The following is a 16,448-nucleotide window of genomic DNA, read 5'->3' as shown; positions in this document are numbered from 1 at the left end:
ACAAGAAGATACTTTCATTTACCGATGAGATACGAAGTAATTAGAAGAAATTACGCACTTTAAGTAATTACTATATAATTAATAAATATATAATTAAGAAGATAAGGCGTACTTATTATTCTACTATGGCTCCAGACAAGCTAATTAAGGAGGGATATAAGGTTTTTATAATTAGTAATAAGGGCTATCTCTATAACTATATATAATATTCGCCTAAATAAAATCTTAAGAGTAGATTTAAAATTAAAGGTCTTGAAGATATAAGCGCTATAATCTTTAAATTAGCTACTAATATATTACCCCCTAACTTTATCCTCTTTATAAATAATTATTTTATCGAATTAAAGCTTACTAGCAAGCTGAAGGCCTCAAGGATTACTATATATAGAACTATAAAGTTAAATTAAACGAATCTTTCAGAATTGCTTATAGAGATGAAACAGCGATTTACTAAGGATATCCCGTACGGTACCCTTACTGCAGTGGTTTAGGACGATATTCTCATAGTAGCCTAACAGAATAACAACCTTATTTTAGCCTTTACCACTGCCTACGATATCAGAGAGATTAATAACATTATTATTAAAAAGAGAAAGCGTTCTAGTAAAATAAGTACTAATAATTATATTATCTTATCTACTTTTAAAGAGAATAAGAATAACGTCTAGCAAAAGGATTTCGATATTTCGAAGATCTTTTTCTACTATAATAGGTATATAGAGGAGATTAATCGATTTAATATATTAATAGTTATATATTCTTCTTATAAGGCTTATAATCGAATATAAATACTCTAATTTCACTGAAAATTGGATGGAAGTCTTTCGAATACTTTCAAACTCTATAAATTTATAGAAATATTTCGTTAAAAGTATTAGATGTTTCTTAAATAGATAATAATAAGATTACTTAAGGAAGATAGAGAAGATAGATGATCTCGATAATCTTTTATCTTACTTTCTACTCTATTAAAATTAATACGAGGTAACTATAAATAGTAAGACTTAAAGACTATTTAATAGTATTTTATATATCGTTTAGATCGTTAGAAGAAAGGATTTTAAAGGTTTAATAAAGAAATAAGTAGTAATAGTAAGGGAGTACGAAAGACTAGAGGGGGATACGCTGTTTGTAAAATCTCTTTATATAAGAAAGAAACTTATATAGAACGATTTCACTATAGAAAGAATTAAATGGAGTCTATATAATAGATTGCGATTATTTAATATGAATATATAGTGGTTTTATAGTAGTAGTGTGAATAATAATGCTAGAATTCTCAAATGTTGCCTTTCGACGATTATCGGATAATAGAGAATTCTAATTTAGAGAAATCTTCTTTAAAATTATAAATATATATAATTTTTATAATAATCCTCTTTCTCTTTTTCTTAACTAACTATTATCTTATTAGATTATTAATATTCTTTTACTTAATAATATCGCTATATTAATTATTTATAGTTTTAATATTTTTTAAAAATAAGAGCGTAGTAATAGCGCTTTAAAGAATTACTCTATAGTCTTTCTTTTTTATCTTCTATTTAACCTCTTAAATAGCGATTAAATTAAATTTATAGAAATCGAATTATTTAAAAATAGTAAAATAAGTCTATATCTTCTTTTCTTTTCTTTTATAAAATATTTATATTAATAAAATAGATTAATAATTTTATAGAAGAATTAATAGATTAAAATTAGACGATAGAAGAAAAGCTTTATTCGATTTTATTAGGCTTATTAATAAGTAAAAAGAGTTTCTTCGTTAACTTAGATTTTAAGATAGATTTCTTTAATTTACGCCTTTTTTTAATAGCGTCGACGATGATTTAAGCGATCTTCTTATTAAATCTATTAGAGAGTCGCTTATTTTATATACTAATAGTTATATTTAGCGATAGCGAGGTATAAGAAGATTAATAGAAGCGATAATATAGTGGGTATATCTACAGTACGATTTTGAATAGGGGGGTGCTAGCCCGAATGCTAATTTTCTAGTTTTTCAATGATTAAGAATATAGGGTTAAACCCAGAGAGAGAGCCTTATATCCGCACTCCACTGACGTCCGTCAACAAAAGAGCTCGGTATCAGACTTAAGCAAAATTAAAGCCTCTCTATTCTACTCGCCAACAGCGTCTACTTCCAATCGTGGCTACAAACGGACAGCTTGTTCTCTCACTAAAGGAAGGCCAGAGGGACAAAACAGTTCATACGCAGCTTGCTCCTCCCCATACTTCAATTTCGACTTCTTGAAAATAGAGGTTGTAGGAGCTTATGAGAGCTTATCTTCTCAATGTCGCAGGTGTCTTGCTAAGAAAATGCGTGGGCACGCAATAGGGTTGGTACCTGTTATCACTAGGAAACGCAGTTTACTAGGAAATGCAGGTTTTTTAAAACCGATAAACTCGGCGCAATATTAAAATACCTACTTCTTACTAAAATATAGTCTGGCCCACACTAACGCATTAAAATTCTATATTTTAAAGAGTATAAACTATAGAGTACGTTTTATAGTATAATTTAGAATTTATATAATATGAATTAACTTATTATTAACTAAGTAATAGTTAATAGAAGACTTTAAAACTATCTATCTTAATTATAGCTTACTTCTTAATTAGTAGTAATGATTTTATAATAATTATAGAAGCTTTATACTTATAGATATCGTAATTAATATATATTACTATCTATTATTCGAGTTTAAGATTAAGTAATTCTAAATAAGAGATAATAGATTAGCTAAAGACGAAAAAGCTCGCTTAGCTATTAGCGAGTAAATATTATATTTAATATTAATACTTACTTTATAGTAGCTAGATTTACTTATTATAATAAATAAAACTTATAGAAGTAGTTATATATCTATATAGATTATAAGATATATATATATATAAGTCTTAGATAAGATAGAGACGCTAGAAGACTAAAATTCTATTCGCGGTTTATATAGTAAAGTAATATTCGAAATAGTAATTAGTCTATATAGCTTAGTAATTAAGAATATTATATATAAAAACTCGGCTATTAACTTATATATATATTTATACTTCTATAATATATATATATTAAGATAATCGTAGAAAAAAGGCTTTAAAAACTGGAATATACTAGCTCATGATATACTTCTTTAGAGTGAAGTCTATATTTTTTTTTATAAGATTTTTTTAATTATAGCTAAATTTAAACTATAGGTCTCTAAGAGTAATAACTTAATATCGAGCTAGATTAGAGATTAAAGTATTACTATAATAACGTAAATACGTAAGTAAGTATTATAAGTATTATAAGTATTAATAAGTAAGTATATAAGTAAGTAAGTAAGTAAGTAAGTAAGTAAGTAAGTAAGTAAGTATTATAAGTACTATAAGTAAGTAAGTAAGTAAATAATATAATTTCTTTATAATTATCTAATATACTCGTCTCTTAATTATTTAAGGCGTCGTAAAGATAATAAATACTTTAAATACTACTCTTTCGAGTGTCTTAAAGTTCGCTATAAGGTGAGTTTTATAGTTATAGAATAATTAGATAATATATATTTTTATTACGAAGTAAAAAAGAAATTCTTATATCGACGATAGTAATAATAATATTATACTTTCTAGGTCGCTATAATATTTCTTCTCGAGTATATTATCGAAGCGTTAAAGGTCTTTAATTTAAAGAAGATTAATTAATAAATAAAAGAAGGATAGCTAAAGAGGTATTTTAATATACGTTAATTATTTTAAACTTAATATTTTATAAATTCTATAAAAGAGATAGTATTCGAATAATGCGATTTAATTAAATCGGGTACTCTCGAGTTAAGTTAAGTCGAGTTACTAAACTTTAAAATAATATTATATAATCTTTTAATAGTTTTCTCTATAATATACTAAATAGTCGATATCGATCGAGGTTATTAATAGCGATAGTGAGGCCTGCGAATACCGCACTATAGCTTCGAAAGATCTTTATAAATAAAATAATAAAGGTAGCACGCTCGATAAGGCTTATATAAAGTCGTTATTAAATGATAAGGATTTAAGTAATCGATTTTTAATAAAGCCTTAAGTTGCTTTCTAAAGATTTCGAATAAATTTAATTCGTTTAAAAATATAATATCTAAGATTTTCTTAAGTCGTATAATAATTTAAAGAATAGACGTTTTTTATTATCTAGATAAGAGTATATATATAAATCTCTTTATAAGTCTCTCTATAAGTCTTTTTATAAGTCTATCTATAAGTTTATCTATAAGTCTCTCTATAAGCTTATTTATAAGTCTCTCTATAAGCTTATTAATCTAAAATAAAAATAGATATATAAGTCTCTTTATACGAATTAATTATCGAATAAGTAATCGAGATAGTTAAGAAATAAACTTATTAATTTATAATCTCACTATAGCGAAAGAATTATATTTCTTATTATCTCTCTATTAATAGCTTTAAAGAATTTAAAAGAGCTATCTAAATATATATATTAAGATTTTATAATTAACGAGTATTATTAAATTCTTATAGCCTTTAAAATTAGCTTAAACTCTTAAAAAAAAAAGCTTTATTTTATACTAATTATATTATATTATAGTCTTATTTCTATTACTCTTACTCGACATATTACTAAAAAGACTTATTTTTATTAAAAAGTATATTAATATAAATAGCGATTAAGTTCTACTAAGAAGTAAGCTTTAAAATTATAAATTCTATAAATAGTAGAGTAAAATTAATCTTTAAGAGTTATTTCTATTAAATATATAGTTAAAAAAATATTAATAGAAAAAAATAATTATGAGAAATTAGATATAAATTAGATAATAAGCTTTTTAAGACGTTATTTAGAAATAGAGTTAATTTAATTAGCTATTAGATAAAGAACGTATTATAATTTATAATTTAGCGAAGTTATTATAATAATTTTAATTTATAAAGTTAATAATTTAGAAGTATAATATTTAGATAATTAATATATATAATATAAATAAAAAAGAGAGTACTCTTAATTCTAATATTAAAATGAGAGTTATATACTCTAAGTATAATTTATAGATATATAAAGCTTAGAATAAGAGTAGAGAATAGATATTTCTTATCGAATATATATCCGCTAATAAAAGGCTTCTTATATTATTTATTATCTTTAAAAAAAAGCGTTAAATAAAGATCTAATATAAGGTCTTAAAGAATAAAGTCGTATAAATTATAATAAGTGAAAATGGTTAAATAAATAACGTCTTAGATTTAAAGTAATTTATTAGATATATATAAGTTATATTCTTTTATATATAGAGCTTCTAATTTACTTTTTATAGATTCTTTAAATTATAAACTCGATAAATTATTAAAAGATAATATCGTTTTCTTATATTTAATAGATATATATTATATATTAATATTAAGATTATTAAATTTTATACTAGCAACGACATTATTCTCTTATATCTATCTATCTATATTATATATATTCTTTAATTACTAAATATCGAATTTTTTAAATCTTTAGCGATTATATATCGTAAATATCTAAAGAAAAATATAAAGCTTAAAGGTAATTATATAATAAATAAAATAGATTTTATCTAATTAATTTAAATAATAAGAAAGAATATTATAATAAAATAGAATATTAAATATATATAATAAAAGAGTAGATTATTTCTTATTTAACTATAAATTATTCTTAATAAATTAAAACTTAAAATATTAGAATTATTATCGAGTATATTTATAGATATTATAATCGTAATATTTAATAATAACTTTATTTTTATATTCTACACTCTAGTAAACGTGAAGTAAATTAACTAGCTAGTTTAATAAATTAAGATTAATAATAATAATTCTATAATATTAAAAAAGTTTAATAAAGTATATAACTTAGCTCTAGTAAGTAATATCTTATTAAAAATTATTAATAATAATCTTATTAAGATAAATTAGTAAAAAAAGAATAAGATTAAATATAGATAAATATATTAAGATAAAATATAGATTATAAATCTTAATATTATTTAATAGCGAAAGAATTAATTCGCTATAAAATAGTTTAAATAGTAATTTCGAAATATATATTATCTCGAACTAGCTATTTTTAAAGATATAAAGAGAGATAAAAGTCTAGTTAAAAAAAAGATTACTATATCTTCTATATTAGATCTATTAATATTATTAATACTTACTTTACTATAGTAGTTATAGCGAGGTAAAAGAGAAGGCGTAAGAGGAGATATAAGAGGAGGTATAAGAGGAGGTAGAAGAGAAGATAAGAAAGTAGTGATAGAAGAAGAGGTAGTGGAAGAAGAGGTAGAAGAAGAAGAGGTAGTAACGGTTTTTTCACGATTAGATAGATCGATAAGGCTCAAAAAACGATAAATTAAGTTCTCCGATATTTTAATATCGCTAGCAACAGAAGACTAGTATTTTTCATCATTATTGTATTTAGTTATCATAGAATTTTGGTGAGAAGTAGGCATTTTGGTGTTGCGCCGGATTTATCGGTTTTAAAAAACCTGTATTTCCTAGTAAACTGCGTTTCCTAGTGATAACAGGTATGCTGAACAATCTCCCCAAACCCAAGGCATAGTCCGCCATCTATTACTGACAAAAAAGCCAGATGTACCATCAGCCAAGCAGAGGAGATCTATTTCTCCAGATTTAGCGTTGCCTATGTAGTACAGCCTTTGGACGTACAGCTGCGTAACCTTCCCAATACCTCATATCCACTGCACTATTGCTTTTGATAATTCACTGTCGACATTAGGCTCTTTAACATTCTCAGCATTCTCCTCGCCCGGCTCCTCCCATTACTGATAGGGGAGCGTCGTTAGTTTTTGAATGCGATGTACCCAGAATCGGCGGAAGCAGTAGACACGTCGGATAAGGGAGTAACCCAGGGGGAATGGGAACGTAGTGCTTTTGGGTATAATGGAATGCTAAAGATCATATGCGACTCACCTAGTTAGGCAAAAGCATATGAATCGGCTAACACAGTGGTATTTGGTGAATAATTCTTTTCTTATCGGGCAGTGGCTGGTGGGTAGTCACCATTCTTGGATGATACTGCTGAAGCACTTCTCGCAGCTAGATCCCAGATTGCTTGTGGGTGATATGCGTAATCCCAAATCCCAGGCCTAGCTACAGTGGTTTGGAAGTGGAAGCTTTCATCTGAAATGTTTAGATTTAGCATCACCACAATATTGTCTAATACATTGACCTCCTGTGATGTGTCGTCGATTTTGCTGATAGCATCTCCGAGCGTCGACGCTGCCCAAAAGAAGCAATACGGGCATAGCACTATGTGATGATTCGTCCAGAACCACCCAACAAAATTTTGTATAGGCTATCACACACCCGCTTTTGCTGCGTTGGCATGCGGAGAAGTAGTCGTCACGGTAGAAGTAGAGATAAATATTGCTGGGTGCATTGCCGGTGTTGAGAGCGTGCCGTCTTTCCAGGTTGCTCCCAATGATCGCCCTGTAGTTCGGCTTAGCAGGAATGCCAGGGTCTGCGACATTGAGTCCGAAATAGTCGGTGTATGCTTCGTAGAATGCGCTGTAGGGATCTTATTGACGCTGACAGGAAGTGAGTCATCCGAATGGACCCTGTCAGATTATGTATAAAGACATCGTAGGCCAAGCCGTTCAAATCTCCCAACTGCATTGCGTCCTCCAACAAGCTCCAGCATGCGCGCTTCGAGTAAGGCTCGATGATCTGTGCCCTGCCTCCAGCACTTTGTCATCTATAAACATCCACCTTAATTGTCGCTTCATTCCAATCTAGCACTGTCTACTTACAATGTGAATGTTCTAGCATTTTGTATATCGGTTAAGCCACGGGTACCACATCCCAAGTCCTACAGATATATCCACGGCTCAACTGGGGATGCGAATAAGTCTCCAAGCTGTGAGCACGGAAAAGATGCTAAGACAATTCATGCTGTAACGCATAAGATACGTACGAAGACTACAAAAGCCTTTTCGAAGGGTCCAGGTGTAGCCGGCTTGACGTGTGTAATTCTCCATTGCTATCAATATGTACATAAGCATGCATGCAACCACAGCATATGCATCGTGAGGCTCCTCGTAGCCGCTCATCCATTCCTGTCCGAAAGAGCCCCAGTCTTCCAACCCGATCTAACGGTTCTTCTTCGTTTGCCAAACTAAACCTTCTGTCAGCATCCTGCCTAGCCTGTGTTGAACGTAGGACGTTACCCGCAACGCCAAATGGCAATCCAAAGAAGAAGGCTGGCTTCCTGTCAGCGCTGTAATGTCCAATTGAAGATTCCAATGGCTTACCCATCGTTCCCCAGTATCTCAACGCAAAGTACTTCGTCAGAGGATTGAACGGGAGGTTGCTTCGAGGACCTTCAGGATAATGATATGGACTTGAGAGGCGTGCTGCAGAGGTTCGAAAGCCACGGCTGGCGATCATGGACGGTGCCTTGGAGGCGCGGATGGCGGTTCGTGAAAGCATCTGCGTTGTCAATACGTGCATTTGACTACACAGAGCTCATCTTACCATACCTTATTCGTTTGCTGTCTCGATATCGATGGTATGTCGTGATTGCAAGCTTCGTGATGATTAGGTTGGCCGCACTCGCCTTGTAAGGCTTAGCGCGCTGTACCCCAGTTCGAAGATTCCGACGCTCTAAGGTGAACTTCAAAATTGCACCTGTATTATTATACCACTGTCTAGGACGGTGAGCAGAGCATTTAGGCCGAACTGAAAGCACCTCAATCTGGTGCATATACTCGAACATCAGGCCGCAATGGCCGCCCGCCGCACCCTCACCTCCATTCCTTCGCGTATCACACTCGCTAAACCCAGCTGTCAAACCTCGAAGCATCTTTTCCCCCGGAGAACGCAACACAGCTCTTCCTCGACCTCTGCTTTAGCCTACAAAGCTCTCCACCGCCGCATCAACCCGCTCCCGACCCAAGACTCGCTCCCTTCATGGTCCGCCCCGGCTGCTGTATCCTCGATTCTCTACGAAACGCCCCTGCCCTCGGCGCTCGCGCCAAAACGGCACATACTCAATTGCCTCGTGCAAAATGAGCCGGGCGTCCTGTCTCGCGTCTCTGGTATTCTGGCGGCACGGGGGTTCAACATTGACAGCTTGGTCGTCTGCAACACGGAAGTGGAAGATCTGTCCCGCATGACAATCGTGCTGTCCGGCCAGGATGGGGTGGTAGAGCAGGCTCGTCGGCAACTGGAGGATTTGGTCCCCGTGTGGGCGGTGCTGGACTACACGGCCGCGCCCCTCGTCCAGCGGGAACTGCTGCTCGCGAAGATCTCGATCCTGGGCCCGGAGTATTTCGAAGACCTCATGGCTCATCACAGGGAGATGTCCGCAGCGGACGCTTCGAAGCTCGAGGAAATGGCGCAGTCGACGGATGCGGAGACACCGGGGCAGCAGCGCGGAGGACCCGACGCCGATTATCATCCCAATCGACTGGCGGCCAGTCAGGCGTTGAGACACAAGTATGAGCATTTGGATGCCATCACGCATTTGACGCATCAATTTGGCGGAAAGGTATTGGATATAAGCACCAATAATTGTATTGTTGAGATGTGAGTTTCCCCCACGTCTTTGCCTGCCGGTTACCGCTGACATCGGGTGCAGCTCTGCGAAACCTCCTCGAATAGATGCCTTCATGAAGCTCATCTCGCCCTTTGGCATCTTGGAGTCTGCACGGACTGGCCTGATGGCTTTGCCTCGATCACCATTGGACGGCGGCGCAGAGGAACTTGAGAAGGAGGCTGGTGATGTTGTAGATGCGAGCTCTCTGCCGCCAGGATAGTGGCCTGTAATCTATGTTTGATGCTTTATATCTCGATCCAGCGTCGGCGTTCTCGTAAAACATCCCATGGTACATACTGCATATAACCAGATGTTTGTGTATACACTATTTCCCGCTGTGTATATGTGACATTTCCGATGAACCACGTCCAGAGGAGATGCAAGCGCATTTGCATAAAATTCGTAGACCATTTGCACCCGTTTCGACGTACTCACATACCTCACCAACGCGCGACGCCTACCGCCCAACCACTCGACCCCAGACAATAATCGTGTCATGACCTTTCCCTTCGCTGCAGTCCGAGCTTCCAAAACAATCACAATCTCACCCCAGCCCCAACACCCCTCCCCATAAACCAGACCCGTTGCTGCCACATGCCAACCCCAACCCCCACGTCCGCCCTCGCATCCAGCTTCAACCTGCCCCCAAGCGCCTGCTTGACGGCTTCGTACCCCACACTCCCCAGGTCCCAGTCGACGGGCAACCTCGGGCTCGTGCTCGCACCGGGCGGCACCTCGAAGGGCAATTCGTACAGGATGGCGCCCACGGCTTCCGTGTGGTTGTAGTAAGCCGTGGCGTTCAGATACGTGATCGTGATGGTGGAACGAGGAAGGGGCGAGAGCAGGGTGAAGGTTGCGGTGGAGGTGATGAGATGGAACGTAGCGTCGTCGATGAACTTTGGGGCGTTGGGGTCCCGGTCGTTGTCACCTTCATCGTCTGGGTCTCGGTTTGGGTTTTTGGGCGGTGTGAGCTTGGGGGTTGGGATGTCGATGGAGAGGGAGGAGAGGGCCTTGCCGAGGTTGGGTTGGTGAGGGATCGTGCCGGCGTGGGTGGCGAGAGTGAGGGATGTATTGAAGCCTGCTCGATTTAGTTATGGGATGAAGGGTGGGGGCAAAACATAGGTCGAGTTGGGGCTGCTGACCAGATATATACTGTGAGAGGAGCTCTTTTCCTTGAGCTAGTCCCTTCTGTCCACTTGGAGTCAAAGGATCCCAAAGAGCTTCGACGAGAATGTTGTGATTCGGCCCAGGTACGACGGAGACATGTCGAGCGGTTGCATGGCCGATTTCTGTGCCATTGCTTAGCATTTTGATATTCACATACGGTACGATCGCGGAATATTCGGTAGGATTCGTTATGTTGATTTTAGCTTCCAACGAGAGCGTTGACCTCGTGGTTTCCAGAATGCGTAAGGAGCCAACTTGAGGTGAGAAGCCTTTCAGGTCTCCACCGGATATTGCTAGATTACAAACCATCAGCTTCCAACGCCGTAATGCTATCATACATGCATGAAAAGTAGGAAACTAACGCTTGACAAAAACCTTTCCCTCAGCCGGAATCTCTCGCACAACAAATTTCCCAAGCGCTGTCTCTGTTTCTACATCCACTTCAGCCTTGACACCCAGCACCACCGGCTTGCCACCGAAAATTAAATCTTCCACAACGTCTGTGAAGACATCATCATCGGTTATCTTCAAAGGAGCGTTCTTGACTGTGGACTGGACGGCTAAACCTGCTTCGATATCGTCGTGTGCCTCAATTCGTGTCGTGTTCGCTTTCTGCCATTTCTTCAGGTCGAGACGGCCGAGCTTCTTTTCATGATAATACACGTCGGCATCTGCACGGACACGGCCAACGTCGATTGGGAAGTTCATTTCTGCCGGCAGACCAACGAGGGCTTTGACAGTTGCAGATATCCTGGGCGAAGCTTCGGGTGTATTAGGTGTAGCGAACGGATCCGGCAGAGTAAAGTGGACGTCCGCTAAGGAAAAATTGCGAATGAGACTATCAAAGCTCTTCCCCGGGAAGGGAACGGGAACCGTAATACTCTGGATAAGCGCGTTCACCCAGTCAGGTGTATTGCCTGATGCAGAGCTTGAACCTCGAACATAGATAGTTGTCTCATCCCCGCGGATGTACTCGCCGAGAAGAGCGTCTAACGGTGATTTTTGAGTCTGTGGGCACGTGGCGAGGAGTGTTTCAGGTAACTTCTGGATAAACCCGCCAACTTGGACCTCAACATTTTTCTTGGGCTGCAGCTGGATCTCCTCGGTCCTTGCATCTGCAAGCCTTAGGTAAGGTCCGTCCGGAGAACAGCCTTGGACCAAGATATCAAAGCCAAGTGAAGGTACCGCTAATTTGACCGGATACTCATTCTTCAACGCGAGCGAAACATCTACTGCCATGCCTCTTTCACCGTTCGGTAGCTTGAGTTCCTGAATATTCAGCTTCGTTATGTTGTATTTGGGTATGGTAGGGAGTTGGTGCTCTATTACTTAACGGTTAGCTCCTGACCTAGCATTGTCGGGCTAAGGGATAAGCTCATCTGAGTACCTACTCTTGAACATGATTGTCTCTGCAAGACTCTGTGTACCCAAACCAAATATGCCGGACTTTAACGGAACGTCTGCAACACCTCTGATGCTCAAATCCCCAATCCTTCCTTCTAACCAATCATTGGCCATTCGCCGTATACCATCCAGGTCTCCAGCTTTAAGGTCGCTCAGAAAATCGAGATGCGTAGTATGGCCATCCCTGATATCTATTACGATCGGGGGCACATCCGCAGTTCCAAGTAAAAGATTCCCATACTCCGGTAAAAACACCTTGACGTTCGAACGCTTACTTTCCACAGCTCTTGCGATCCATGTCCCGGCACGGCCTAGGTCCCTCACAGGTTTCTTTTGAACTCTTGACCCATCAAGTGTAAAGTCACCCCGTATCCTTGCTCTTACGCCCGTTGATGTGAAGGAGTCTATTGATAGATCTGTAGGCTCAAAGACCATGGCTTCTCTCGCATACTCTTCTACTACCTCTGGAGCGGCAAAACCCAGACAAAGTATAACGATAATCACAAGACCCAGTATTGTCAATGCAATGATTGTTGGCCATCTTCGAGAAGACTTCTCTTTACTCGGTCCCCCATTTTGTAATGATCTTAACGATGAGGCAGCAGCTGAGGGGGATTCGTCATGCGTTGGTGCATCACCGTAATTGCGATTATTCGCGTCTTGTGGGAGAAGAGGAGTCGACTCCTCTGAGAGATTTGACTGGTTTGAATGTTTTGATTTCGTCGAGGCTTTCGACTTCTGGGATGGAGGTCTGTCGGATCTTGATTGTTCGGCGCCTGCTTCGCCAAGGAGGGGTGAGGCAGGATGGTCAGACATTATGACTCTGAACGGTCATCAGTCCGGGCTGATGGCAGGTGAATGGGAGCTCAGAAAAGGGTTTGTTAGGTGACAGTGGTGAGGAATACAGATTGTTGGCGCTTAGAGCCCCTCAGGTTGCTAAGGTACTTTACATATCGCGGGCGGCTCCGCAGCTTGATGACGAACTTCCCCAGATTTAGATTCTCGTAAATAAGAAGTCTTGGCACTGACATTTGTTTTTCGACCCTCCGAAGCTTCTCACATTATTCTAATATCTCCAATATCTTCCCCCAAGTGCACTCAATTTGCCATCACTTTTATCTTGCAGCTGTATGAGAATAAACACTTTACAGTTGAAGTGTTTGCCAATTGTCAAGCTTCCTCTGCCTTTCTATATCCGCCATCAGGCTTTGCAAAGCTAGTGGGCAGCTCTCCATAATGGCCCCGTTGCGGCCCCGATATCTTCGAAGTTCTCTTGAGAAGTTACAACAAAGGGCATACTCGTCACCAGCTTCTCCTCCCACTTCTCCGTTTGCCCCTCGCCATCTACTCTCCATCGCTGTAATGATCTTCGCACCAACATTGAGAAAGACAGACGCTAATGCTGTCCCAGGATCTTACTTCCGCTGAACTCACGAGCCTGGTACGCAATGCCGAGAGCCATAAAAGAGCGGTCAAATCTGGGTCCGTTCCGGCATCGTTGTTTGGAGCATTGACGGGCAAGACCGTCGCTATGACCTTCAACAAAAGAAGTACAAGAACTCGTGTAAGCACTGAAGCCGCCGTGGCTACGTTAGGAGGTCATCCCATGTTGTAAGTATCTGTTGGCATCTGTCAGAGATATGATCTGACTTGTTATCACGAAGTCTCGGGAAAGATGATATACAATTAGGGGTACCGTCTCACACCTATCGAAAACACCAACTGCAGACCCATGGTCGACCAGATCTGACTGTAATGCAGGTAAATGAGTCATTGCACGATACGAGTACCGTCATAAGTTCCATGGTCGCTGCTTGGGTAATGAGATGCGGACCCCATTCCGATATCGTACAAGTTTCAAAGACTTCTTCAGTCCCTATTATCAACGCTCTATCGGACGATTTTCACCCTATGCAGACTGTCGCAGACTTGTAGGGGTAGACCCTATCTTCTTGAGAGTCGTATTTTGAGCTTTGCTTAGTTTAACAATTAAGGAGGCGTTCTCTTCGAGTCGAACACCGCAAAGATCAACGACACCCGGTCTTGGACTGGAAGGCCTGAAGGTATGCATGTTAGTAGTAATTTTTTTGCTATTCAGTACCAAAGTTTGATCGCAACTCTTCACTTTCCTAACCTTTCGAGACTCGAGCTTATTCTCAAAAGAGAAAATACTGACCCTATATTTTTGATAGATAGCATGGGTGGGTGATGCCAATAACGTCAGTCACAATTCGCCCACGTACGAACAGGAGACTTGGGAAATTTGACTGGACACAGGTATTATTCGACCTCGCTATAGCAGCGCTCAAACTCGGAGTCGACTTATCTGTCGCCACTCCCAAGGGTTATGAGATCCCACAGAGAATGAAGGAGATAATACAAGAGTCTGGAAAAGATGCACGGTTACAGGGAAAGCTCACCGAGACAAATCTACCTGAAGAAGCTGTAAAGGACGCTGATATCCTGGTGACCGATACGTGGTGAGTGTGAAAAATGGTGGTTTGAAAAACCAACGCTGACTTCGAAATCTACCTAGGGTGTCAATGGTAAATCAAACCCATATTTCGAGTGACTATGGACTAACGCCTTTCAGGGTCAAGAAGCAGAGGCGAAGAAGAAGATCAAGGCTTTTGAAGGCTTCCAAATCACGAACGCTCTGGCGGAGAGGGGAGGTGCAAAGCCAGGTTGGAAGTTTATGCATTGCTTACCTCGACATCCGGAGGAGTAAGTCATCCTTTTGACTCCGTTGGTAATGTCAAAAGGGAATGCTGACTTGGCGAATCACCAGAGTGGCCGATGAAGTTTTTTACAGTCCCAGAAGTATGTGCTGCTGCTCCATGAAATGATTACTTGGACTGATTATCTTTCTAGGCTTGGTCTTTCCTGAAGCAGAAAATCGGTAGGCACCTATGACCCAAATCTTGTATAGAAAGGACATGCTGACTTTGTCGATCCAAGATTGTGGGCCGCTATTTCGATACTCGAGGGATTCGTGATGAACAAAGGCAAGATAGTATAGGACTGCGACGGGAATCATGTAAACGACGAAAGGTCGATCATTTGAATAACATTCTAGAATTCCTCGCAGAAAATGTAGTTAGAAGTAAACATCAAAACCCTAAGCGTCTGACTAGCGCCGAAAATCAACTCCACCAGTCGTTCCCGACATTCCTCCTTCAACATTTGAACGGTGCCCTCCCACACACAAACCACCATGGATGTAAGTCACTTCATCCTCAAAACCCGTGAAACCCACTAACCCTCCTCCCCAGCGACCCAATCGCTCGCACCCAACCCTCGGCCCCCTCACAACCCTCCCCACCTCCCCCCACGCCTCTCCATCCTACCTCTACCCCTCCGCCTCCATCCCAACAACCCCCTCCCTCCTCTCCCGCCCCTCCTCCCAAACCCGCCTCCGCCCCACCCGCTCCACCCCGACCGCCGTCCCCGCCCCCGCCCGGAAAAAAACCCGCACCGTCCGCAACCCCGACGACACGCCGGACGACTGGGTCACGCGCACGGCGTCGGCCCTCACGCTCACGCGCCTCGAAGAGAAGGGACAGGCGTGGCTCGCGGCGAGGAGTTCGAGCACGAGCTTGACGGGTGGCGAGGTCGGGGATGATGAGTATGATGCGCACTCTCCCGAATGGAGTCCGTCGCGGGTACAGTCGGCGAGGGGATCGAATGCGAAGTTGCGAGGGCTGTCGAGGGCGCAGTCGAGGGTTCAGTCGAGGAGGGGTAGCGTTGGGGGAGGAAACGGGGTGAGAGGAGAGGAGGAGGAGGAGGAGGAAGAAGAAGAAGAAGAGGTTGGGCCGGATTTTGTGAATGCGGAGGAGGGAGAAGAGGAGGGGGAGGAAGTCGACGAGGGGGAGATGAAGAGGGTTGTTATGGGGAGGGTTGGCGGGTGGGTTGACTGGGCCGTGGGGTGGATGGAGTTCAGAGGTGAAGGGGAGGAGGAAGGGGATGCGGATGAGGCTGCCGGAGCTGCGGGGGAAGAAGATGATGGCGGAGAAGGCATTGTGAGGGGGGAGCTGGATCCGGTCGAGTTGCAAAGGCGACTGCGGAGGAAGAAAAGGAAGGATGACGAAGCGGAGACTGGTGGTGAGGGTACGAATATTATGGGCTCCGCTCCTGAGCAAGCAGGAGTTTGGAGTGATGCCAAATGGTTGCTCGGCGTGGCTACGAAGGTGGCTTTATGAATAGAAGTTTGGAGAGGCAGGGATGCTCAGGGACAAAGTCAACACATTAGACAGGTCGATTGAGATGCCTAGAATCACCACATGAACGTGCTTTTCCAAGATTCGCC

General features: G+C 40.0%; 4 protein-coding genes across 4 annotated transcripts; 3 read left to right on the top strand and 1 right to left on the bottom strand.

Moving 5' to 3' along the window:
- Window positions 1-8,758: 8,758 nt before the first annotated feature.
- HO133_010571 (uncharacterized protein) lies at window positions 8,759-9,791 on the top strand (the record flags this gene model as incomplete). Its single annotated transcript, XM_037301423.1, has 2 exons — window positions 8,759-9,561; window positions 9,614-9,791. 2 exons carry the CDS (start codon window positions 8,759-8,761, stop codon window positions 9,789-9,791), a joined length of 981 nt encoding a protein of 326 aa, XP_037153057.1.
- A 316-nt stretch (window positions 9,792-10,107) lies between these two features.
- On the bottom strand, window positions 10,108-12,958 carry HO133_010570 (uncharacterized protein; the record flags this gene model as incomplete). The annotated part of the gene is made up of 4 exons (XM_037301422.1): window positions 10,108-10,649; window positions 10,714-11,031; window positions 11,101-12,060; window positions 12,130-12,958. The coding sequence occupies 4 exons, from the start codon at window positions 12,956-12,958 to the stop codon at window positions 10,108-10,110; spliced, it is 2,649 nt and encodes an 882-aa protein (XP_037153056.1).
- Window positions 12,959-13,378: 420 nt separating this feature from the next.
- Window positions 13,379-15,045, top strand: HO133_010569 (uncharacterized protein; the record flags this gene model as incomplete). The annotated part of the gene is made up of 11 exons (XM_037301421.1): window positions 13,379-13,501; window positions 13,554-13,753; window positions 13,807-13,834; window positions 13,904-14,073; window positions 14,124-14,205; window positions 14,335-14,361; window positions 14,420-14,622; window positions 14,679-14,688; window positions 14,736-14,866; window positions 14,931-14,962; window positions 15,014-15,045. The coding sequence occupies 11 exons, from the start codon at window positions 13,379-13,381 to the stop codon at window positions 15,043-15,045; spliced, it is 1,038 nt and encodes a 345-aa protein (XP_037153055.1).
- Window positions 15,046-15,356: 311 nt separating this feature from the next.
- On the top strand, window positions 15,357-16,341 carry HO133_010568 (uncharacterized protein; the record flags this gene model as incomplete). Its single annotated transcript, XM_037301420.1, has 2 exons — window positions 15,357-15,362; window positions 15,415-16,341. 2 exons carry the CDS (start codon window positions 15,357-15,359, stop codon window positions 16,339-16,341), a joined length of 933 nt encoding a protein of 310 aa, XP_037153054.1.
- Between the last annotated feature and the right edge of the window lie 107 nt (window positions 16,342-16,448).

This window comes from Letharia lupina, assembly GCF_014066315.1.
Source record: "Letharia lupina isolate WasteWater1 chromosome Unknown contig_9, whole genome shotgun sequence".
Taxonomy (NCBI): Eukaryota; Fungi; Ascomycota; class Lecanoromycetes; order Lecanorales; family Parmeliaceae; genus Letharia; species Letharia lupina.
This window is presented reverse-complemented; position numbering and strand designations above follow the sequence as displayed.